Source organism: Tasmannia lanceolata, unplaced genomic scaffold (genome assembly GCF_043159265.1).
Source record: "Tasmannia lanceolata isolate RefF3 unplaced genomic scaffold, GAP_Taslan_0.1 ptg000012l, whole genome shotgun sequence".
Classification (NCBI taxonomy): domain Eukaryota; kingdom Viridiplantae; phylum Streptophyta; class Magnoliopsida; order Canellales; family Winteraceae; genus Tasmannia; species Tasmannia lanceolata.
Genome location: NW_027518689.1, coordinates 39,435,321 through 39,461,882, shown reverse-complemented (window position 1 = coordinate 39,461,882; position 26,562 = coordinate 39,435,321). Strand labels below are relative to the sequence as shown.

General features: G+C 39.8%; 2 protein-coding genes and 1 pseudogene across 2 annotated transcripts; 2 read left to right on the top strand and 1 right to left on the bottom strand.

Moving 5' to 3' along the window:
- Positions 1-581: 581 nt before the first annotated feature.
- Positions 582-20,629, bottom strand: LOC143888179 (nucleic acid/nucleotide binding protein). Its single transcript, XM_077392522.1, has 6 exons — positions 20,433-20,629; positions 2,302-2,435; positions 1,927-2,218; positions 1,750-1,811; positions 1,563-1,644; positions 582-1,079 (listed from the first exon to the last, which is right to left on the bottom strand). The coding sequence occupies exons 1-6, from the start codon at positions 20,509-20,511 to the stop codon at positions 958-960; spliced, it is 771 nt and encodes a 256-aa protein (XP_077248637.1). The 5' UTR covers positions 20,512-20,629; the 3' UTR covers positions 582-957.
- Positions 20,630-21,003: 374 nt separating this feature from the next.
- Positions 21,004-22,746, top strand: LOC143887325 (caffeoylshikimate esterase-like). Its single transcript, XM_077391431.1, has one exon. The coding sequence runs from the start codon at positions 21,579-21,581 to the stop codon at positions 22,551-22,553; it is 975 nt and encodes a 324-aa protein (XP_077247546.1). The 5' UTR covers positions 21,004-21,578; the 3' UTR covers positions 22,554-22,746.
- A 2,656-nt stretch (positions 22,747-25,402) lies between these two features.
- On the top strand, positions 25,403-26,562 carry LOC143887324 (caffeoylshikimate esterase-like; annotated as a pseudogene).

Sequence of the window (26,562 nt, the reverse complement as noted above, 5' to 3'; positions counted from 1 at the left end):
TGTTCATAGAGGGCTTATAGCAAAGCAGAAATCCGTTTTGAAACAAAAATAGGGTTCTTTACCGCGACAGGGCCTAAAAAAACAGGTAAGAGAGCTTGAATCCCAACAAACGCCCAAAACACCTCGAGAATGACCAAATCTTCAGTCACTTCCGCCTGTATTTTAAGAACGTAATTCCATTCGTGAAATATTTTCCTTTTTAATATCATCAATCGAATTTTTGTTTTAGAGAATTTTATTCTCTAATGTTCCTTGTAAATTCAAGTGTTCATTCTAAGTAGAAAACGGTGATCTTCTCCCTCCATTTCTCAAATGTCATTCCACTGTCATCACCTTCCATAGACTTTTTTGCAGAATGTGATGCCTTTTTGTATTTTCCAACCATGGCTTAGGATTGTCTAATGGGGTGTCCCTCAACAGTTATGATTTCATAAACATGATAACCTATGCCGCATTGTAAACAGTTAAAGTTACCAGAAGAGGATGGGAGTGAGTGCAGCAGCAGCGAGGAGGCAACAGATTAGGGACTTAGGGTCAATGATTAAAGAAGAGAAGAGGATGAGTCTAGACTTACAGAGATGAATGATAAAATACTGAATGCATGACTTAATTATACTAAAATTAGCATACAGATCAGTTAAAAGATATGTTTAACTGATCAAACAGAAGGCATTTCTGTTTTCTCACAAGGAAACTATGCTTTTCCACATATTATAAAAGTGTACAATTAAAATTAGCATACAGATCAGTTAAAAGATATGGATGCAATCATTATATCATATGAAGGGAAATCTGAATGGCTTAACCTGCCTTTTTCCTCGAAGAGCATTTCTTATGGCTGTGCATTTTGTAACTGGTAACAGCTCTAGCACAGAAAATATTCCCCAAAAGATAGAAATATTCATCCAAAGGATTCAGATTGTAGTGAAGGCTGGGGACTCTAACCTGACCATATTTTTACCTTTTGCGTCGAGGAGGACCTGACCTTGCACCTGCGTAGCCTGACCTTGCACCTGGGTAACGAGCAAACTGTAGCCGCAAAAAGGCAGAATCTGGGTCATGTTCATCCATTTTATAACCTGTGTGAGATACGCAAATCCAAGCTTAATTTATATAAAATGTCAGATTGGTGGTCTTGCAATGATAGAAATTCATGTGGAAAAAATTTATCAGCTACCAAGGGCCTGTTTGTTTAGATTTTGAGAACCGACTGAGAGTCCAAAACTGATTATCATACACAAAATTAAACAAAAATTTGAGTCCAATAATTAGTTTTGGACTCGCAATCAGTTCTCTAAAGTCAAAACAAACAGGGACTAATATTTAGTCCAATAATCAGTTTTGGACTCGAAATCAATTCTCAAAATCCAAACGATCAGGGCCCAAATTATTTTCATGCTTAGATTATCGACTTGTTTCTCGAATATATAGATATGCTTGAGAATTGTGGTAATGATCCCCATCATGTGAACTAACAAATGCTAAAAGGTGCCAATTACATTGCCTTAACGCAAGTATAACCTCCGACCAACAATGAGAAAGACAAGGGAGAGAAGAATCACCTTGCAATGCACTCAAGGCACTTGCTGCACAACCTGTATTCGTGAAGTCAACAAAGCAAAGAACAAGTGTATCTCCACCATGCTGCAGAATAGTTAAAAACAATAATCAGATGTAATGACAAATCAACTAGCAGAATGCAGATCTTAAGTAAACAAATGACCTTAGCTGGGAAATCATTGCACTTACATGTTTAGGTTCTTTGTTCACAAGTCTTACTTCTTTAAACCCCAAAAATGGCCGAAATATATCTTAAACAATTTGGTGAAGGAAACCAAGGCATATACATTGTGCAGGCTCCTATTCTTAAAGTATAAAAACAAAGAAATATTTCTTAATCCAGCATCAGAATGTTCGAAAGGATACGGGCTACTTCCCTCTTTGTGCTGTCAGGAGGGAGGCCCTCGACGAACAAAGTGTTTGAAGCATCTGGAGGAAGAGACATTTCACGACCAGGCCGAGCCATTGGATCCACAGGAAGCGGGCCACCAAAACCCATGTTTCGACCATTTGCACCCATATCAGGACCAAAAGCCCCAGGGCCACCCATCCCAATCGGATCCCCGATCGGAAGACCGGGCATTCCTCCTCCAAAACTTCTACCTAATCCAGGTCCACCAAAGTTACCAGCTTCTCCAGACCCAAAGGAAGAGAGTTGCTGTCAAACAACAAAGTGAATAATTTAGTACAGAGATGGTTCCCAAAAAATTAAAAAGCATGGCTTAAGGTTGGAAAGGCTACTGCATTTTGGAGATAGCGGTCATATGAAGCTCCAATGGATTTTGAGTCTTTCACACCACGGGGCCCACCACGATCATCATCTCGCGGCAAGTAGTTGAGCATCTCATGACCAGTAGGTGCCCCAAGTGAAAGATCTGCAGAAATTGAGAACACACTATAAATTTCTTTAACTAAATATGCATTGTATAGGATAACATATTGTGATCCAAAAGCACATGTAAGTTCTAATGGATTCTGGTCAAGCAAAAAGAAAAATATTAGCCACAGTCAGTAAGTATACAATTGAGCGGAATGGTATGAGGAAAGAAGCAGGCACTGTCCAAAGAATATTTTAATCACAAAATGCAATGCTGGTGAGCCAGAATAGAGCACCATATCAATTACAAGGAACATATATGGCAAAGCAAAGCTGTTGTGACATATCTTCCGCTTCTAGTTATAATAGCTACAACAATGTTAATTCATTGAATCGCGTGCATACATATAGTTCCTTTTTAGAATGTAAGTGCTAACAGGAACTACACATTAGGATTTTCACTCACTCCCTCTGAATGACAGTCTGCAATGAATTCTCATCAATGGAAGAACTATGACATTACAAAAAGTATTGCAACAAGAGTTAGATTACATATGCGCCAGCAGTTGCTTTTTAGCTGGTAACCAACCTATTTGTGCGCCCTTCTTTTCTTATTTCTTGCATGAGATTTTTATCAAGGGCAAGATGGCAACCCATAACACATGTGGGACAGGTATCTGCATGGCCATGATTTGATAATGGAACAAATCTCTGTTTTAAACTTTTTTAACCAGCTGTCAAAAGCTACTACAATTCCCAAAAAGCTCTCAGCAGCCAATTAGAGAAATGTAAAACAAGGTGAATAGTCGCATTATCAAAACATGGTCGTGCAGATATCATTCCCATATAGATGGAATTGCTAGGGACCATCGCAAAAGGCATTTCATGGACGGTTTGTTGCATGAGAGCAGCCACCTCATAAATAAAGACAAAATCTGTTGAAAAGTGAGCCTATGTGGCTGCTCTCTCATGCAACAGACCATCTGCGAAATGCCTTCTGTGATGGTCATTTGGTAAGAGATAATAGACCGATACTACGAGTAGAGAAGTAGTTGGTCGTGACGAGAAAAGCGATGAAGAAAAGAAGTAACAAATATACAACTACAACTCAACTCAACTAAGCCTTTGTCCCAAACTAGTTGGGGTCGGCTAATGAAGCCTTTAGAAAATTTTCATGAAAAAGGTGAAAGGATCTACCCGGCTCCAATACACTAAGTCTAATCTTGACACTAGTTGGGTTCGTCTACATGGATCATTTTCTTCCATTCTATCCTATCCAAGGTCATGTTCTCTGTTATGTTCCTAGCCCTCAATCTTTCCTCACCGTTTCTACCCAAGTTGTTTTCGGTATGCCCCTACCTCTTTTTACTCTATCAACTTGGCACGAGTCACTTCTTCTCACTGGAGCATCCAAAGGCCTACGTTGGATATGCCCAAACCATCTTAAGCGGTGCTCTCTCATCTTCTCCTCAATTGGTGCCACCCCCACCTTTTTACGGATGTCTTCACTTTTAATTCAATATAACCTTGTGTGGCCGCGCATCCATCTAAGCATTCGCATCTCTGCTACACTCATCTTATGCACATGCTGCGTCTTGGCCCAACAAGGTTAGATCGAATTAAAAATGTACACACAAACACACACACACAAGGAAATGGTTTGTGAGCTCTGTTCAGATAAGCTAAATCTGAGCAGAGCTCACAAACCAGTGGGGGGAGGGGGGCACATTTTTTGGGGGATCCAAAGCATTCATTTGGAAGGCCCTTCCATGGATAGGGTGTGTACCAAAAATCAGCCCTATAGGATCATCCTAACCCTGCCATTTGTGGAGAGGAAAAATGGACAGTGTCTGTCCATTTTCCCCTCCACCTTTGATTGGGTTAGGATGATCCTATAGGGCTGATTTTTGGTACACACCCTATCCATGGAAGGGCCTTCCAAATGAATATATATATATATATATATATATATATATATATATATATATATATATATAGAGAGAGAGAGAGAGAGAAAACGGTTCCTACACATATGTGCAGATAAGTTCTCTACACACTAGCTTAAAATACAGTGGGGGCCACATTATTTGGGTGATCCAAACCATTCATTTTTAAGGCCCTCACATAGATAGGGTGTCCATAAAAAATCAGATCCATAGGATCATCCTAACCATTCGAACTGTGGAGGCAAAAAATGGACTAATTTGTAAAGGTTTAAAGACATCCATTTTACCTCCACAAATCGTAGGGTTGGGATGATCCTATGAATCTGATTTTTTGTAAACACCCTATCTATGTGAGGGCCTTTAAAATGGATGGCTTGGATCACCCAAACAATGTGGGCCCCCACTGTATTTTAAGCTAGTGTGTAGAGAACTCTCTACACATGTGTAGGAACCGTTTTCTCATATATATATATACCCAAACAATGTGGGGCCCATTGTATTTGAAGCCGTCGGTGTAGCTAACTTAGCTACACCGACGGCTTAAAATACAATGGGCCCCACATTGTTTGGGTGATGCAAACCATTCATTTGTGGGCCCATATATATATATATATATATATATATATATATATAGAGAGAGAGAGAGAGAGAGGGGGAATGGTTTGTGAGCAGCTACTCAGATAATCATATCTGAGCAGAGCCCACAAACCAAGGGGGGCCAGATTTTTGGGGTGATCCTAAGCATTCATTTGGAAGGCCCCCATCATGGATGGGGTGTGTACCAAAAATCAGCTCCATTCGATCATCCTAACCCTTCCATTTGCGGAGGGAAAAATGGGCAGATTCGTGGACAAACACTATCTGTCCATTTTTCCCTCCACAAATGGACACCCTCAGATGATTCAAAAGAGCTGATTTTTGGTACACACCCCATCCATGATGGGGCCTTCCAAATGAATGCTTAGGATCACCCCCAAAATGTGGGTCCCCCTATGGTTTGTGAGCTCTGCTCAGATAAGCTTATCTGAGCAGCTGCTCAAAAACCATTTCCTCATATATATATATATATATATATATATATATATATATATATATATATATATATAGAGAGAGAGAGAGAGAGAGAGTGTGTGTGTGTGTTCTCATTGGGAATGTTGTGCGTTAAGTGTTATAGCCTATAGGCATTATTCCTAAAAAGGTCAATTTTCCCAAGATATTGAAAGTGGTGTGGGTTAAAGCGAGGAGAGGAGATGTAAAGCTAAATACTGATGGTGCATCTAAAGGGAATCCCAGAATTTCTGGTGGTGGCGGAGTTATTAGAAATTATATGGGTAAGATGATCTTTGCCTTTTCACATTATTATGATGTCGGCACTAGCCTACAAGCGGAAGCGAGAAATATGCTTGACGGACTTAGGTATTGCAAGGCCTGGGAGTTTCTAAAGTTTGGCTTGAATCAAATAGTAAAGTGCTAATAGATGTGCTCAATACCAAGAATGATCCACCATGGTCTATTATATATTACTGGAAGGAAATTCAAGATCATCTTCTAGATATTAAGCCAAGGATATCTCATCAATATAGAGAGGCTAACCAGGTAGCCGACTCCCTTGCAAATTTTGCTTGTGACAATAAAGGTAATAGCATGTTCTATCAATGGAGAGACCTCCCTAGATTGGCTAGGGGTGCTACGAGGTGTGATTTTCTAGGTATTCCTAGCATTCGAATTATGTAGGTTTTTTTATGGTTGTAGGGTTTGTGGTAAGGTGCTATGTCCCCCCATGTATTTTTTTTTCATTCATCAATAAAATGTAAGGTGCTGGAAAAAAATATATTAAAACAACAAGTATAAGGTGTGTGTACAAGTGCGTGGACTGTGGATTAGTGGGCCATACCCTAGCCAAACTGTGGGTTAAATTCCATTGGTCCATTTATTTAACTGATTATTTAGTGTTGGTTTTGCAATTACTAGGAGGAGAATCGTATCTTTATCTTAATCTTATATTATATTATATGGCATATTGCCATTAGGTTTTTTTTCTCTAAATTCAGTGGAAAGGTAAAATATGAAGTAGGATTGAAATAGAAGTCTAAAAGTTATTTGAAATCCTGTAGTAGGGTTTGTTTTGAAGTATCATATAAATAAGAACAGAAACCCCATGATGGGTTTTTTTTTTTTTTTTTGATAAAGGTCACCTTATTAAATAAAAACTGCCGTACAAAAGGATGGAGGGGGCAAGGTGTCCCCCCATCACTACAATAATGTGCAATTTAGAATCTGAAATATATACAATAAAATTCTAAATCCCAGCCAACAACGCCTGTGCAGCGCTAGACCAAAACTCTTCCGTACAACAAGTATCCACTCCGGCCTTTGCACGCTCGGTGGCTTTGTCGTTGGCGGATCTGAAAATATGCGAGAAACTTGGTCGATTGACCTTGCAACAATCCTGAATTTTTTGAAATGATGGTAGATCAGATAGTTTTCAAGGACCCGGGGCTTCCCCACTTGCCCAAGCGATGACATAGGAGGAATCTCCCTCCACTATCAAGGGGCCGAGACAATGGTTAATGTACCACTTAAGACCATACAGAAGAGCTCCGGCTTCCGCCTCATTGGATTCGCAAATTCCTGCCGAGCCGGAGTAAAAACAATTATATTTCCTTCAGCATCATCCATAACACGAGTACAAGTTTTAAAAGCCATTGAAGTAGCTCATTGTGTAGACTGGAGACATCCTCCAAACAGATTCAGTAGTTTCAGATTCAAGATTTAAAACGTGAACAAGTTTGAAATATCTGCAAGTACAAGTTTCAGGGAAAGGATTTCAGGTTCATCTAAGCAATGATACAGTTTCTTGGCTGGAATCATCTCTGGTTTTTATCCTTGCAAATAGCAGCAGTTCGCAATTTGGTGTAATTTTTGCTGTGCTCTTCACCACGTTCTGAAGTAGATTACATAGTCAAAAATCATTAGTTTTGCCGGTTCTTGTTGGGTTGAATCATAACAGAATGTATTTTTAAGCTTGATTCATCATCGATTTTGGCTGCTGTAACAATTTATCCCAAACCATTCATGATCAGATCTGTAACCTGGTTTGGATGGGCTTTTAAAACGTGAGTTCAATGGCGTCTATGCTTGGGATGTGTAAGCAACAAGGTTCTAGAACGAGTACATAAGCGATTGGGTTTGAACAGCATGGTCGGTCCCTCTTTTCAATTAGATTCCTCAACAACCTTAGATCTGAATTCCACCCAATTCCATAGAATATTTGGTAATACAAATTGCCCGTTCCCCTTATTTTTCTAATTTAGTATCATGAACTGGTTGTGGATTATTGCAGTTGTTGGTAAGGTTTTAATGATAGCGTTTGCCACTTGTTATGACAATCATGGGGTAAAACAATGCCTTGGAGATGGGCAATTACGAATATCTCTAATCTTGTTTATACCGAGAATTCAAGTGGATCAATTCGCATAAGTGTGTAGTTATTCCACTCACAATTGTTGTTTGGTATAGATTCTGAATATTGTACAAGGATTTGCTAATAGCCTTGGAAGATTTTTAGATTTGCTAATAGTCATGGAAGATTTTTCATTAACTCTTGATGTAAGGTTATTTGCTGGGGTTGAACCACTAGCTCATTTGTAAAAGTCTTTGTCCCTCAGTCAGGAGGTCGGAGGTTCAATCCCAGTTTACCTACCAAAAAAGGGGCTGTTGGCCGTTGTCCGCCTGGCCGTGTTCCGCTCTTTCAATGTTCTATTTAATTCCTTTGGAACCTTGAAACGCAAGCTAATTGGCTTTGAACTTTATCCACTTGTTTCCGTTTCATAGTGCTGGCCCATGTAAGCGATAGATGATTGATTCCCTGTTGCTTTCGGTTTTTGGATAGGAGGATAATTTTCCTCATGCTCGGAGGTGAATCTCATTAGCAGCGCATTAAGTTAGGTTTTAGCGTACAGTTCCATTCCACTCACAATTGTTGTTTGGTATAGTCCGAATATCACACATGAATTTCCTAATGGCCTTGGAAGATTTTTAGATTTGCAAATAGTCTTCGAAAAATTTTCATTAATTTAAATTGAGAGACTACATGCGAGTCCAGGAGATATTTGTGGCTATCTTCGGCGGTTATCTCTCTTGAACAAGTTGGTCGTCTATTGGCTAATAGCATGTGTGAGTTTTAATTATTATATAATCAATTAACCAATAATTTCATATTGAGCTTGTTGATAATGGAATTGTATTTTTGGGCTTATTGAGACTGGGAAAGAAACTTAGTAGGCCCATTCCCAGTGGTATCAGAGCATCTAACTTCGGGTCTGGTGCAGCGGGACCAGAGCACCATATTACAAGGTTTTTAATTTGTGGAGGCAAAATGGACGGGTATAAACCCCAAACAATTCATAATCAGATCTGTAACCTGGTTTGGATGGGCCTTTAAAACGTGAGTTCAATGGCTTCTATGCTAGGGATGTGTAAGCAACAAAGTTCTAGAATGAGTACATAAGCGATTGGGTTTGAAGTTTGAACATTATGGTCGGGTCCCTCTTTTCAATTAGATTCCTCAACAACCTTAGATCTGAATTCCACCGTACATATAAGCATGGTTTGAAATTTCGGTTTCGACATATATTTCGGACCTGGCCGAAATCGAAATTTCACCCAAAATCCCAAAATTTCGGCCTAAATTCAGTAAAGACGCACAAAATGTCGGTTTTTTGGGCCGAAATTTCAGCCAAAATTTTGTAAAGGAATAAAAAATTAATAATTTTTTTGAAATTAGTGAAATTTCGACCAAAATTTGGTAATTTTCGGTAATTTCGGATTTCGGTCGTTTCGGTTTCGGTGTTGACCGAAATCCAAAATTTCGGATTTCAGTCGAAATTTAAAATCATGCATATAAGGAGTGAGAGGCTTCAAGCAGATGAGAGAAGTAGAACGCAAAAATGGTGCTTCGAGGAGCTGTTTGACTCTGCTCCTGTTCGAAAGATGCTAGACTTCCACCATTCGACTCTCCACTTCCGATTCTGCAGGCCTGCGAATGGGAGTTTCTGTGGATGTATATAATGATATTGACGTTGTGTGAAGTTTCTCTTTTTACCTGCCTTCTATTGATGTACCTGAGCGTCTTGAAGGGATTAGATTGCCCCGGACTCACCGAAGTGCGTGTCCTTTCCTGGATTTGATACTTAAGGGATCTTTTGCACAGATGAATCAGGAAGAGGCACATTTAGTGATTAGCTATGCAATTCAGAAACCAGTGCAGTGAGGGCCCACAGCCAATTCGCTTCGCGCGTGGCAAGGCAACGAAGTTCAATTCAAGAGACCGCAGCAGAGTGGAGCAACCGCAACACGAAGTTCCTTACCTTTGTTCTTCGTAGCGCTTCTCCCCCTGCGTCCTCTGTTTTATTGCTGGAAGTGTAGTTCCCAACACACGGCCGTGCGCCTGGCGGTTTTCTACCGCAGCTTAAAGACGTATAAGGGCTCTATTCCTTTCGTACATCTATCAGAGGCCCGAACCCAAGAGTCATTCCCAAAGAAAGTCATTACGTACCGATACACTATACCACTATTGCACTTACGATTTTGGTTTTGGTATGCATTTCGATTTCAGTATCGTTTTGGGGGGGTTGGAAACAGAAGCATTTCCGTCATTTCACATCGATTTCCGTAGAAATTTAAAACCATGCCCTATTTTCACAATGGTACTCCTTGATTTAAACTTTCATAATCATCTCTTACATACAAATTCCGTAAAGATATCAACATCTAATAAAAAAACAAGTCAAATAAAAAGTAGAGTACCAATATCAAAATGAGTGTGTGTACATATACATATGTATATATGGGGAATGATATCCGCAGTTCTATATTTGATAATTACACTCCTTTTAATGTAGGCCAGAGAAGAGAAAATAGAAGAAGAATAAGAAGAAGAAGAAGAGAAGAAAAGAATAGAGGTAGAAGAAGAAAAAAGGAAAGTAGAGGGGAGAAGGTGGTGGCGGTGGTGCACGACGGTGATGTGCTGTCAGAAAGGAGCAGATGAAAGGGGGGTAAGGGTTGGGTTAAGGGTCGGGTTAAGGGTTGGGTTAGGTTTTGAAGGTGGAAGAAGGTGTACTGTTTGGGGTTTTTTGGAATGGGTTTGTAGGAAATTTTTAAAGGGGGTTCTAGGTGGGGTTTGTGTCAAGACAGCAAGGGGGTGTAGTGGAGGAAAGGGAGATGGTACAGATGGTGGAGCGTTGAAGTTTTGGAAAGGGAAGGAAAGTGGGGTGTTGGGGACGAGATTACACTATTTTTTTGGGTGTAAATTGGGTAACACAGAGAAGATTGGGAGGTTCAGGTTCTTATGGGTTGTGAACCGTTGGGGCTGTCTTGAAGATCTTTGTACCTAGGAGGGACTGTTTTAGATGGTGTCAAGATCATAGCTTCGAATAAAAGGGTTGGGTTTGCATGGATAAAACATAGTGTTGGACATGGGCTGAGATAAAACAGAGAAAAGGGTGATTAGATTTAAGGTGGGTTGTTGTTGGAGATGGGTTGAGAAAAAACTGGGTATGGGGCTGAAAGGAGGTGTGCTGGACTGAAATAAGTAATAAGTTTGGGTGAAGATGTTGGGATCGTGATCGGCTAATAAGAATGGATAGTAAGCATGGTTTTAAATTTCGACTGAAATCCAAAATTTTGGACCAAAATCCGAAATTTTCCGAAATTTGATATTTCACGAAATACCAAATTTCGGCAGAAATTTCGGTAATTTCAGTCCGAAATTTCGAGAAAATGGCATTTTTAAAATAAATGTTACAAAATTTCAGCCGAAATTTCGAAATTTCAGTCCCAAATTTCGAAGCTTAATACCAAATTTCGGACCGAAATTTCAGATTTTGGTGGGGTCCGAAATAGGTACCAAAACCGAAATTTAAAACCTTGATAGTAAGGGGTGTGATCCGAGACAGCCTTAGCCCTTGTGTTGGACCCGCGCTGCTAACACCCAAGAAAGATGGGTCATGGAGAATGTGCGTTGACCGTCACGCCATACATAAGATCACAGTCAATTACAGGATTCCAATACCCCGTCTTGAGGATATGTTAGATCTGAGGGTCTCACTGGTACAGTAAGATCGACTTACGATGGGTACCACCATACACAGATTCATCCATGTGACGAATGGAAAATAGCCTTTAAAACCCCGAAATCTTGGAGAAGTATCACACTCTTCAATCTCCAGAGGAGAGTTCTTTTCAGCAGAGGGGAGTTGATAGGATCGCAGACTCCTCTTTTTATTGTTCTTAGGGTTATTTTATTGTTCGTAGGGAAGTTTTGGGAGTTATTTTACATTGTCAAGGTTATTTTTAAAAAAAGGGTTATTTTAGTCTTTATTGCTTTTTAGGGTATTTCAGTCAAGTATGGATTCTTGGATGCCTATTTATAGGCCAATTTACAGGATTTTTTGTTAACTTTTGATGAGTAATTGAGATTATTGTGTGAGCTTTCTTTCCCTGCAGATTTCTTCTTATACTACTTCTCTTCTACTTCTTCTCTTCTTCTTCTTTATTCTTCTTCTCTCTCCCTAGCCTACATCACCATTCTTCATAAGCACTTTTCTAATTAGATATTTAAGGCTATCAAAAATCACCCAAAGTCTGTAAAACATCCAATCAGAAAAATGATTATAAAATAGTAGTCCTATTATAAAAAAAATATTGTGCAACTATCATTGCGTTTTTTTTTCTTTTTTTGAAGTGGTAGGGCATTTCATTGATAAGACAAACAGACAAAGATGGTATGGTCTGAAAATTACAGGAAAAAAAAACAAAGACGAAAAAAATGAGAAAGACAAAGAACAAGAATAGGGTCGAGATCAAGGCGGAAGGAAATCGTAAACTCCAAACCCTCTTTGGAAACACCTTCCCTAGCAAGCTTATCTGCCTCCTTGTTTACAGATCTTCTAAAATTGTGAAGAAAAGAAATCATATGTCCATTAACTCTGTCATTGGGGGAAGCGAATCTCCAAGGAACACTAGACGAACCACAAAGCCATCTGATTACATTGAGAGAGTCCCCTTCCACCACAACCTTGTCCAAGATATCTCGCTCTAGAAGTTTGATCCCTTGAAGGACGGCTTGTACTTCTGCTTCACTAGCGTTAGCTTCCCCTATGGGGCCCGAGAAAGCCCACCTCACAATTCTCGAATCGTCTCTAAGAAGGCCTCCTATACTCGAAGGGTCAGGATTCCCCAAATATGAGCCATCAAAATTAAGCATAAAGAAACCAGAAGCCACGGCTCCCAATTTTGCACTATCTTAGGCTCCTGATCCAAACTAAGGCAAATTCCCCTCCGCCCATACCAAAGATCGAAAGCAGCGACAAATCTGAAGCAAGGTACTATCTTCACCCATGAGATCGAAAGGGCTACTACCACTTTGGTAAAAAAATATTCACAACTCTTAGCATGACCTTTGAAGACCCGGGCGTTCCTTTCTTTCCATAGCATCCAAATTGTTGCAAGGATACCTTCCATAGAATTTTCCCCTTCTCCAATGGACCAAGGACAAACTTTCCACTAGATCAACTAGTTTAGCTAGAAACACCCATAAGTCATAGCATGCCAAATCTATCCAAAAGGCGACCCCACATTGCTCTAGCGATTTTACAATACAATAGCAAGTGATCGGCAGTCTCTCCGGCCTCGATGCACATCGCCCAATGGTCAAAGATAAGCATTTCTTGCTTACGCAAGAAATCCTCTGTTTGGATCCTTGCCAGAAAAGCGGCCCACCCAAAAGCACAAACTCTAGGCGGAGCCTGGAAGGTCTAAACTTTGGCTACTCTAGAGAGCATGGGACATGACACAAGGTGAAAATAGACAAATTTAACAAAAAATACTCTCAAGAAGTTCCAGATCCAAAACTTGTTTATCCACACCCGACGATTTAACATAACAACCTTCTAAGGTCTCCAGCACCCTACACTGAGCTCCCTCTCAAAAAATTTCTTCTAAACTCTAGCATCCAGACCACCTTATTTTGATGGAGTTCAAAACACTCACTTCCTGACACCTTCTACAAAGCACACACTGAAAATAACTCTGGAAAAATCTCCTTCAAAGGTGACTATGAACACCAACAATCATTCCAAAATCTAATACGGTCCCCTGTGTTGACTCTGAATTTGATCCCAACTTAAAAATTTTGCCCGAACCGCAGGATTTCCAACCAAACTGTAATCCCTATGTGACTATACTTATCCTCTAATTCCCAATGACCAAATGCAGACCCATACTTACAATCACCTTGGTCCAAAGATGAGAAGCCTCTTCCCCAAATCTCCAGAACCATTTGCCAAGAAGAGATTGATTCATCACTTTAGTTTTTCTAATCCCACTACCAGACTTGATTGGTTTGTAAACATTTTCCCACTTAATATAAGAAAAACCCTTTTTCTCATCGGATCACCCCCCCCCCCCCCCCCCCCAAATAAAAATCTTCTTTGAAGTTGTTCCAGTCAATTAACGACGCTCATGGGGGAGCATTTGAAAAGGGATAAATAATATAATGGGATATTGGCCAACACTGCCTTGACCAAAGTTATGCGACCCCCCTCTCGACACCAAATTTTGCTTCCAAGTGTCCAATCTTTTCTCTACTCTACCTACAATCTTTTCTCTACTCTCCCTACAATCGACTCCCAGAAAACCTTCTTTGGCTGCCTACTCCCCAAAGGGCAAACCAAGGTAAATGGAAGGGAATATGTCCGCTTTACAACCCATGATCCCTGCTATTTCCTTGCACCACTTCCATATCAACGTTAATTCCAAAGATTCTTGATTTGTGAAAGTTCGTTTTTTGGCTGGATACTTTCTCATAACATCTCAAAATGGATTTAAGATTCAGATTTTTCTGGATCGGAAGAGCTAAAGAGAAGAGTATCATCTGCGAACAGTCAATGAGAAACCATTGCCCCGTTTCTCCAATACCATTGTGTAAACAAATATCATTGTGTATACATATACATATACATATGCATATGTATATATGGGGAATGATATCAGCAGTTCAATATTTGATTACACTCCTTTCATCTTAAGCACTTTTCTAATTAGATGTTAAAGGCTATTAAATATCACCCAAAGTCTGTAAAACATCCAATCAGAAAGTGATTATAAAACAGCAGTCCCGTTATAAAAGACATGAGGGCAAATATCATTTCCCTCTGTATGTATGTATATATGTATATATAATGGATGCATGTTTCATGAGGGAGGCATATCTATTTCTTGCAAAAAAAATGTATAAAATGCACACGTGTACCTCCCTCATGAAACATGCTATTTGTTTCATTTCCTTTTTCGCATGTGATGTAGGAGATTGTCCGAGTGATGTAATTTCGGTACGTAAGCCATTCAGGCAGAGTGTTCAAGTATGACAACCAGAGTAGAACCCGTGACCTCCCTCTGAAAAAGAAGCACCTCAGCCACAGTAACATGAAACGTCTCTGAACAAAGTGACATTCAGAGCAGTTTTGTGTTTCATTCTCCACCTTTATCTAGTATTTAAAAGGCATATGGGCTGTCTTCAATCCAGTGATGGCTTCCACTTCAATGCAATGTTTTAGAAACTCAGACTGAAGTAGTAATTGGTTGGAGACGTGGGAAAAGTTGGCCAAGTCAATGACAATAAGACGACTTGAATAAATCAGTGGGAACATTGTTAGGAAACCAAGATACACAGAGAGACAGACAGAGAGAGAGAGAGAGAGAGAGAGAGATGTTTATATGAGTCAAGAATGAGGATAAAAGGGATATATCTAAATAATTAATATATCAAAAAAAACTAGAGTCAGAGAGGTAGATGGAGAGAAGGAAATGAGAGTAGATGCTGAAGAAAACAGATGCAGCATTCAAGTGTTTGGTGTTTGTTTGTGAGTGGGTGGGGAGGGTGGGGGATCCAATCGAAGTAAAAGTACGTCCAAAGAGATATTTCCTGATGATTATTATGAACAAAAGCTTCAAATGCCTTTTAATTTGACATATTTTGTCATGTAGATATCTGGCCTACGACAACGTGGGAGGTAATGGATTTGGAAGGGAAAAGGGATGATTCATGGTGTTTAGGACAGGCTTAGGAAATCTAAAATAAAAATTTAGGTTAATGGAAGCAAGCATGACAAATAAAATTCAAATCCAAATTCAGATTTGGTGTCAGTTTCAATTTTTAGTAACTGGACCAGATGACCAGGACAGATCCAACCGCAGGATTAGATTCAAATATAGATTTGTTATACATTATCAAGAATTAAGGAAAATATCAAATTTCGGGATTAATCTGACCATAAAAGTTTGATCTGAACTAAACTCAGATCAGTAGGAATTTAACATCAGAATAAAGAATTAGGATGTTGCTTCAGTTCCGAAAATGGGGTTTTGACATCAAGAAACGGCGTAATGAGGTCATCAAAAAGGGGTGACAAAATTCCTTTGTAGCTTGGGGAAGTTCCCTTGTTTCCCACCACTACAAATTCCTAATATAACTAAGATTAGGGTTGTGATGAGAAGGCAAAACGAGAAAGGCAAGTCTTATTTTGAAAACCTATGGATAAAGACTTAAAAGACCTACGACCGAAGTTTGGAGGCCACAAGAAGTGTTTTCTACTGAGAGAGAAAACGTGAGGGAAGGGTGAGAGAGAGAGAGTATCTTGGGTTTTCTTTTGGGTTTTTTCTTTCGGGTTACTCTTGTGTACATTCTTGGTTGAGAGGGAAAGAGAAAGGGTTGCTGTCAATGTAATCCTTGAATTTAGTTTTCTCATAGTGTAAGATTGGGTTCTCACCCATGGACATGGGCATCTTGGTTGAACCACGTAAAATCCCACTATTCATCTAGTGGTTTATTTTTATTTCTACTTTTCCTTTCGTTTGTGCACGATCATATCATATTTTCCCTGTCGAATTTTTCAACAAGTGGTATCAAAGCCATGTAAGAGTGATCAACGTTGGCCCGCGATTGGAGTGATGGTGGAAGTGGATGGATTGCGATTATAGTGATCATCGGAGATAGAAAGATGGTTTGAGAGACTCTCATTCGAGAGGGAGCTATGTAACGAGGTATTAATCATCTAAAAATTTATCAATAAATTCGAAAAGTTATTGTATCAATCTAGAATTGATTAGATTGATCGATGTGTGGAAAGGGGATTTCTTACTCGTCTTTTATGGGTTTTCTACCTTGTGTAGAACGGATGAATTTATATAAAGTGTTATTTAGAAAAAGTAACACTATACAAAATTGAGTGTTATTTAGAAGTGCAGGGTGATCTGAAATTGTGGTAAGATTGAGTTCTACCCAGTTAAACATTGATAGGTTTGGCGGAAAGGGAGTTTCATACAATGGCAAATGAGGGTGAAGGATATCCTTATTCGGGTAAGGCGTTGAAGGGAAAGGACGAAAAGCAAGAGAAGATGACAAATATCAAGTGGGAAGACATCGAGTCAAAAGCAGTGAGCACAATTCAACTGTGTCTAGCAAATAATGTTATGATTAACGTTATGAAAGAATAATCAATGCCTAAGTTATGGGAGAAGTAGGAAAAGTTTTACATGTCAAAAAGCTTGGCCAACCGACTGTATATTAAGCGACAATTGTTTGGGCAGAAGATGCAACAAGGCAGGAATATTCTGGAACACATGACTGTTCAATGGGCTTGTGAGTCAGCTCCACAAGGTTGGAGAAAAGATGAATGAAGAAGACTATGACTCGTGACTTATTACTTCACTTCCTAATTCATTCGACAATCTGGTGATTGCACTATCATTCGGTAAGTATACCGTGAAGTTAGAAGAAGTTTTGATGGTGCTCTTATCAAATGAGATTGTAGGCATAATCAAGATGTTGGTCAAGAGCACGGATTAATTTTTTGTGGGAGAGGATAAAAAAGGATGGATGCCTAACAAGGGATTAGGAAAAGGCATGCCAATATCCATGGTCAGCGGAAAGGGTGCAATATTATCTTTGCAAGGAATACGACCACATCAAGCGAGATTGTTCAAAGCAAGCTGACAATTCGGACAATTGTGCTACCAATACAGCGGTGACAGTAGCGGATGAGCAAAGCAAAACAATTTCTCCAAGAGGGAATAATTGGGACGGTGAAGATCAAATTATTTGACGGAGTGGTTCGTACTTTGGGCAATGAGGCGTATGTCCCAAATATACAGAGGAATTTAATGTCTCTTGGCCAGTTGGATTCCAAAGGTTGCAGGTATTCAGTGGTCGGTGGAGCCATGAAAATCACATGCAGTTGTATGGTTCTCATGAAATGAGAGAAGTATGACGAATTGTATCGCCTGATTGGGACACGGTGACTAACATTTCTAAAATCTTGATGGTTAGTTGGAAATAAAGTGGCATGCGCACCCATGAGGTCTCTTTCGCAGTTGGTGCAAAGATGAGTTTCCTTGTTGCTAACGACGGTCAGGAGATGACCATTCCTGCGATGGGGAGGACGAATCAAGATCCCTCTTCAGGGTTGACTGGGTGAGTCAAAAGGTTGGCAGTTATACATGTGCATTGGCCATGTAGATTTAGTCAAGTAGAGTCAGAACCAGAATGATTCGACAGTGTGTAGTTGGTACTTCAGAAGACATATAGTAGTTAGCAACGGCAGAAGATCGGTGAAGACATCCACAAAAAATCATCAAGTGGCTGAGAAACAATCCAAGGTGGAAATTGTTGGGAAAGTTGCCATGTTTTCCTCCACTACAATTTACTAACATAACTAGGAATGTGGTTGTGGTGGGAAGGCAAAACGAGAGCGGCAAGTCTTTTAGGTTTTGGAAAACCTATAGATAAAAGACTCAAAAGACCCACGATCAAAGTGCGGGGGGGGCAAAAGGAGCGTTTTCTCTCCGAAGAGAAAACGTGAGGGAAGGGTGAGGTTAGAGAGAGAGAGAGAGTATTAAAGGTTGTCGTGCTTTTTTGTTGTGTTTTTCTTCGTGCTCAATGCCTCTTTCTTTCATTTTCTCTTTGAACTCCTGGGATTATTGTGTTTTTCTTCATACTCAATGCCTATTTCTTTCATTATCTCTTTGAACTTTTGTGATCTCTTAGTCTTCTTTGATGCCCTGCTCTATTCTGACTCTTTTGGCACGACAAAAGTCATCACTTCCGTCAAGCCAGTTTCCAAACCTTTGCTTTTCTTCTCCACTTGAAATGCAAAGAGCTAGAGATATATACATAGAGAGCTACTCTCTACAAACACAGTTGCAGCCTAATTTTGTTTTAAAGTTCAATTGAACTTAAAAACTAAGGCCGGATCTATTTTGGATTTTGAGAACGATTGCGAGTCCAAAACTGATTATTGGATTCAAATTTACATTTAGGCCCTTTTTTTGTTCTGGATTTTGAATTTCATAACTAAGAAATAGAAACCCAAATCCAAATGGAAAATGTGGTGTAGGGATCAAATGGAGCACGTGTAAGCATCAAAGCATGGATACACATGTAATGATGATCACTGTCCATCTCCCAGACTTGTAACTGTATCAGCCATTGGTTATGAGGAAGATACATGACTAAGTCTGGTCTTGTAATGCCTTTGTTTGGATAAATTTCTGGAAAAGTTTGGAAAGGAACCCTATTCAATTTTTACTTAACAGTTACAGTGATCCCTCTAAATTAACCATACTCATATCATCCATCTCTAAATTGAGAAAAGAAAAAAGAATTGCCATAAAAAATGAGAAATATTACTGCCCTTTAACCATAAAAGAATACTGAAAACAGGAAACTCCAAATTTGTGATTCAACAAGCTAAGCATGTCTCACCCGTGACAGGGATGATAATGATAAAACACAACAGACAAAACCACCTGGTAGGGTTAAGCTGAGGGTTTTATTTTGCTGGATTTGGGAGGCGTATAGAAACCCTAGAATTGTATCGCCTGATTGGAATGTATCAGCCATTGGTTATGAGGCATTTGTCCCAAATATATAGAGGAATCTAATGTCACTTGGCCAGTTGGACTCCAAAGGTTGCCGGCATTCAGTGGCATGGTTTTAAATTTCGAACCAAATTTCGGATTTCGGTGGGACCGAAACCGAAATTTACCGAAATTTCATTTTTCGCCGTTTACCAAATTTCAAACAGAAATTTCGGTTAAATGCCATTATTTATTTATTTTTTAAAAAAAGAGTTATAAAATTTCGGCCGAAATTTCGAAAATTCGGTTCGGAATTTCGAACCAAATTACCAAATTTCGGTTTTCGGTGGGGTCTGAAACGGTTACCGAAACCGAAATTTTAAACCATGTTCAGTGGTCGGTGGAGCCATGAAAATCACACTCGGTTGTATGGTTCTGATGAAAGGGAGAAGTATGACGAATTGTATCGCCTGATTGGGACACGGTGATTAACATTCCTAAGATTGGGAAACCTATAGATAAAAGACTCAAAAGACCTATGATCAAAGTGTGGGGGCCAAAAGGAGAGAAAACGTGAGGGAAGGGTGAGTTAGAGAGAGAGAGAGAGAGAGAGAATCTCTTCTCGAGTTTTTCTCGCAAGTTACTCTAATGTACGGTCTTTTGTTAAGAGGGCAAGGGAAAAGGGTTGTGGTTTGCAGGTTTGCGGAATAATCCCGTTGTAATCCTTGTATGTTATTTTCTCATAGTGGAAGATTGTGTTCGCGCCCATTGTTTGCTTTTATTTCTACTTTTCTGTTTGTTGTGCACAATCATATCGGATATTGCTAGGCAGATTTCTTAACAGTAACCTTTTTGACGTATCTGTTTCCTATGGTTCTATCCACGGGCTGCATTTCTCCGTTGGGGTTCTAAGATAAGACACAAACAACCATTACACAACGAACTTAATATGAGAAACAAACACAAATCCATACAGCAATGCAACCAATCACATCACGCATCAGAGCACTTAATCAGCATCGATTTATATCAAGAAATAAAAACAAACAAGCATAGAAAAAAAAAAAAAAAAACTAGACATTCCAACGGATTAGATTGCAAGATTTGAGAAAAGAAAGCTAAAACAAATCAAGATTTGAGAATATTAGAAAGCGGTAGCTAGGGTTAGGGTTTTGAAAACAGAGAAGGAGTACCGTAGTCTGAGCGCGGGCGTTTGGGCATGGCAGCGGAAGGATTGAGAGGCGGTTGTCGATTCCAGTAGCCATCCGCCATGGCTGCAACAACAGAAGAGCTCAGAGATAGAGAGATCGCTCCGATCAAGAAAATAGAAATGGAGAAAAACTGGTGTGCACTCCCAAAACCCTAGAGCCTGGGGTTTATTCAAATTTCAAGCGTCAAATCGAGAGAGACAAAATCCTGTGCTCCGAAATGACGAAAATAACCTTAGCTTCTGATATTGGCACTATCTTGTTTTATTAATTGCACTAAGTGTTATTATCTTTATTACTTAAACAATTTTTACAGTTACCAAAAAGCTCTCAATAGCGCCCTAAAAAAGAAAAGACAAGCTGAGCTTGGACAATTATTAAAATATGGTAGTGCTAATATCATTTCACTAGCTTTATCATGTGTTCAATTCAGGATGTAAAGTAGGATAAAAAGTGTCTACCGATGCAGGCACTTATATTTTGAGTGATAAATTCGCTCCTTCTGTTCCCTCGGCCAACCCCCTTTAGTGTATTTATGACTACCCTTTTCCACTAAGACCCGAGCCGTTTGAAATGCGGGTACAAAGGTCACAAAAGTTAAATACACTCTACAAGGGGCCCTTCATTAGTCTCTCCTTGACTCATTTGGGGAAACGAATCAATATACTAACCAAATCAATTCAGACACACTGAACATTTCCTTTCCTGGAAAGTTAAATACACTGTACAATAGGCCCCCCTTGGGGCCTCTCATTTAACTCATTTGGATAGAAGAACCATTCTCCTCACCATATCAAGTCAAGATACAACGGAACTTATCTTTCCTGGAAAGCTGAGTTCAGGCCCCCTTGGGGCCTCTCATTTAACTCATTTGGATACAAGAACCATTCTCCTCACCGGATCAAGTCAAGATACAACGGAACTTATCTTTCCTGGAAAGCTGAGTTCACCCTTTCTCCGTACTTCCCATCTCTTTCCACCATTCTATCCCAAAATTTCCTATAAATATGTCTTCCTTTTCTGCTATCCAACAAACAATTCTACTTATATCCTCATCCTCTTTTGGCTACTTGTACCCTCCTGCTTTCTCTAAAAGCCAAGCAATTCCTTGTTTATTTGAGATCTTTTGCCATGGCCCAAGGTAGTATCAATGTCAGTTATGAAGAAGAATTTATCTTCAATTCCCAGGGAATGGTGCTTTTCACATGTCGATGGCTTCCAGCAAATCAAAACCCAAAAGCATTGATCTTTCTATGCCATGGATACGCCATGGAATGTAGCATATCAATGGAAGGCACAGGAACTCAGCTGGCGAAGGCCGGTTATGCGGTCTATGGTGTGGACTATGAGGGCCATGGAAAGTCGTCTGGCTTGCAAGGTTACATTCCAAGCTTTGATGACCTCGTTAATGATTGTTCTGATTATTTTACAAGCATATGTGAGAAGAAAGAGAATAAGATGAAGTTGAGATATCTTCTTGGAGAGTCTATGGGAGGAGCAGTTGTTCTTCGCTTACACAGGAAGAAGCCAAAATTCTGGGATGGAGCTGTTTTGGTTGCTCCCATGTGTAAGATTGCTGAAGAGATGAAGCCCCACCCACTTGTAATCAATGTTTTGAGTAAGCTGTGTAGGATTATTCCAACATGGAAAATAATCCCAACTCAGGATATTATAGATATTGCTATAAAGAATCCAGAGAAAAGAGACGAGGTTCGTTCGAATCCCCTTTGCTACAAAGGTAAGCCTCGCTTGAGAACAGGCCATGAGCTTCTCATGGTCAGCTTAGACATAGAAAAGACAATAGATCAGGTCTCGTTGCCTTTCATGATCGTTCATGGAGGGGATGACATTGTAACGGACCCATCGGTGAGTAGATTGTTATATGATTCCGCGTCGAGCTCCGATAAGACCTTCAAGTTATATCCCGGCATGTGGCATGCTCTTACTTCTGGTGAGCCGCCTGAAAATATCCAACTTGTCTTCTCTGACATTGTTGCCTGGTTGGATGAAAGAGCTGTTGTTGTGAATTCGATATCTGAGATAGAAGGAAAGAACAAGCATGATCATCCGACATTCCATGAGAAGAAGGTTCTCTTGGACAATTAAGACATGTGGGCGTTACATTTACCTTCAATAGGCAGGAGAGGGACACATACCTTATAGTATTGATAGAGATGGAGCCTATGGTAACAGAAATTCTTGTAAAATGGCACAAAAGCTTAGCCATGGGATGTTTGTCATGATGGGTCCATTACATTAAAAAGTGTTTATTACAATTAAAGAAATCTACAAATATATATAGTAAATTAGTATGCAGATTATTCTCCCTCTCTCTCTCTCTCTCTCTCTCTCTCTCTCTCTCTCTCTCTCTCTCTCTCTCTCTAGATCACTAGGTATATATCTATCAATCTCTTTGCGCAACAACCATCCCATGATCCTTGAGGTTTCATCAATGTCGATTCTCTACGCGTACCATGGACTGAAACACGCAATAGACATCATTCATCCACCAGTCATTAATTTATCTTCTAAACAAAAATAGATTACTACTTTTACCAGCTTCCCTTTGGTAATAGATCGAATTATTCTATAATATCATGTTCCCAACCTTTGGTCATTAGGCATTGCCCAATCCCGCACCAGACAGGGGAAAGATTCAATTCTGGACCCATGGAAATACACCTTATTTTATTCAAGAAAAAATAGACACTATGTAACCTTATGGCATTGGAAAGAACTAGTCTTCTATTCATTTCGTTTGGTTTTCAAAACAAACTAAGGGTGCTCTTTGGATAGCTTAAAAAATGTTCACCTTTACATCTCTCCAGCCCTCTTTCTACGGTTGTTGATTTTAATGTTTCTCCCTTCAAGGCCTTCTCCCATCTCTCAAGTTCTTTCCTTCTATTTTTCAATTTCAAACCTCCTTATTGCTTGAATTCCCCAACATCAAACCCTCTTTATCACGACCATAGACGCCGCCCAATCCTAAGATCATGAGTCCCCCATCTCCGTTCACTTTGAGACAACCGTGAGATTGAAGATCGGCACCAATTTTGGCCAATGATTGAAGGTATAACTCATTCGGTTACCTTGATCTCTTACGATTGCCTATCAAGAGGGATCAAGACGAGGTCCATGTTGTAAAGCCCCACCATGACAAGACGTCCTATAGGCATCTTCATAGCAAAACCCGAATACTAGAAGCTCGTTTCCTACCCTTATTTGAGAATTTATCTTCCGAATCACCTTGATAGTGGGATGAGAGTCAGAGATGGACCCAATTCTCATTCTTTAGTCTTTACTGCTTTAGCTCAGTTACTAAATCTCCACATCTAGTTTATGACCTATTTGTGTCATTTTATCCATATATGAAGCCAGGACTTTGCTTTAGGGGGGCACAGAATCGTTGTTATAGAATGTTGGGGCCCACGATTTTATACTTCATATTTTGATAGGTAGGGCTTACCATCTCCCCTAACCCATGCATAAGGAAGAGCCCACACTTTACACCTCATATTTTAATGCAGTGGGGCCCAATATTAGCACCACATGTTTTGATGAGTGGGGCCACTATTTACAGCCATCATGTGTGCACGTGAAGTCAAGTATTTTCAAAAGGTATTTTGGCGTCCACTTCCTAGGATAATCCAAACAGTTCATTGCCACACCCTATATAGGCGGCACCACATAAATCGTCTCAATAAGATCATCTAACCCTCCGATCTATAGAGGTTCTATAATGGGCAATCCCATTGTAGATCGGAGAGTTAGGATCATCCTATGGAGATGATTTACGTGGAGCAGCCTATTTACATTGTGGCCCAACAAATGAACATTTTGGATCGTCCTGTGAAGTGGGCTTTATAGTACTTTTTGAAAAATATTGGACTTCATGTGCACGTAGCCACGTAGAATAAAAAATCCCATAATTACCTATAACATTTCAGGAAAGTGTTCCTGAGCTATAGCTCAAAAACACATGTGGCCCCACTTTTTTTGAGGGATCCAAAGCATTCATTTGGAAGGCCCTTCTATGGATAGGGTGTGTACCAAAAATCAGCCCTATAGGATCATCCTAACCCAGCCATTTGTTGAGGAAAAAAATGGGCTGAAACATAGACAAACATTGTCAGTCCATTTGCCCCTCCACCCTTGATTAGGTTAGGATGATCATACAAGGCTAATTTTTGGTACACACCCTATCTGTAGAAGGGCCTTCCAAATGAATGCTTTGAAAGGATGCTTTCAGCCCGTAGGAAAATTAATCTAAAAATTTTGATCACCATTTCCCTGAAAAATTAATTAATTAATCTCTAAAAGGAGGAATGATAGATGCAAGGGCGCTCTTGCATAAAGAGCCAGAAAAGGAGTCCTGATTGGTTCCATGCCATTAAGTGTATCCGTTTCTTTTTCTACAGTGTATAAAACGAATTAAGAATCGAGAAGTTATGACATTGAAAATTGAAGCATTTGATTTGGGCATGAGTAAAATGAGGAAGATTGATAAACCTAAAATGGGTTTCCTTGAAAGTGAAATGCACTGTACAATGGGTCCCTCATGTGTCTATATTTGACTCATCTGGTGAAAGGGACCAATCTCATTAAACCAAATGAGTTCGAACAAGTAAGTGTGTCTAAATTAAGTCAGACACACTGAACATTTCCTTTCCTGAAAATTTAACCACACGGTACAATGCCCTCCCCGGGGTTTCTCATTAACACATTTGGATAGAAGAACCATTCTCCTCACCAAACCAAGTCAAGATCCAACGGAACTTATCTTTCCTGGAAAGCTGAGTCCACCATTCTATCCCAAAAATCTCCTATAAGTATGTCTTCCTTTTCTGTTATCCAACAAACAATTCTACTTATATCCTTATCCGCTTTTGGCTACTTGTACCCTTCTCCTTTCTCTCAAAGCAAAGCAATTCCTTGTTTAATTGAGATCTTTTGCCATGGCACAAGATCGTATAAATGTCATATACGAAGAGGAATTTATCTTCAATTCCCGGGGAATGATGCTTTCACATGTCGATGGCTTCCGACAAATCAAGACCCAAAAGCAATGATCTTTCTATGCCATGGATACGCCATGGAATGTAGCATATCAATGGAAGGTACCGGAACTCGGCTGGCGAACGCCGGTTATGCGGTCTATGGTGTGGACTATGAGGGCCACGGAAAGTCGTCCGGCTTGCAAGGTTACATACCAAGCTTTGATGACCTCGTTAATGATTGTTCTGATTATTTTACAAGCATATGTGAGAAGAAGGAGAATAAGATGACGTTAAGATATCTTCTTGGAGAGTCTATGGGTGGAGCAGTTGTTCTTCGCTTACATAGGAAGAAGCCAAAATTCTGGGATGGAGCTGTTTTGGTTGCTCCCATGTGTAAGATTGCTGAAGAGATGAAGCCCCCACCCACTTGTAATCAACGTGTTGAGTAAGCTGTGTAGGATTATTCCAACTTGGAAAATAATCCCAACTCAGGATATTATAGATATTGCTATAAAGAATCCGGAGAAAAGAGACGAGGTTCGGTCGAATCCCCTTTGCTACAAAGGAAAACCTCGCTTGAGAACAGGCCATGAGCTTCTCATTGTCAGCTTAGACATAGAAAAGACAATAGATCAGGTCTCGTTGCCTTTCATGATCGTACATGGAGGGGATGACATTGTAACGGACCCATCGGTGAGTAGACTGTTATATGATTCTGCGTCGAGCTCCGATAAGACATTCCAGTTATATCCCGGCATGTGGCATGCTCTTACTTCTGGTGAACCGCCTGAAAATATACAGCTTGTCTTTTCTGACATTGTTGCCTGGTTAGATGAAAGAGCTGCTCTCGTGAACTCGAGATATGAGAGAGAAGGAAAGAACAAACATGATCATCCAACATTCCAGGAGAAAAAGGTTCTCTTGGACAATTAAGACATGTGGGTGTTACATTTACTTCCAATAGGCAGGAGAGGGACACATACATTGTAGTATTGATAGAGATGGAGCCTATGGTAACATAAATTCTTGTAAAATAAACAAAAGTTGAGCCATGGGATGTTTGTCATGTTGTAGTATGCAAATTGAAGCTACAAATATATATAGTAAATTAGTATGCA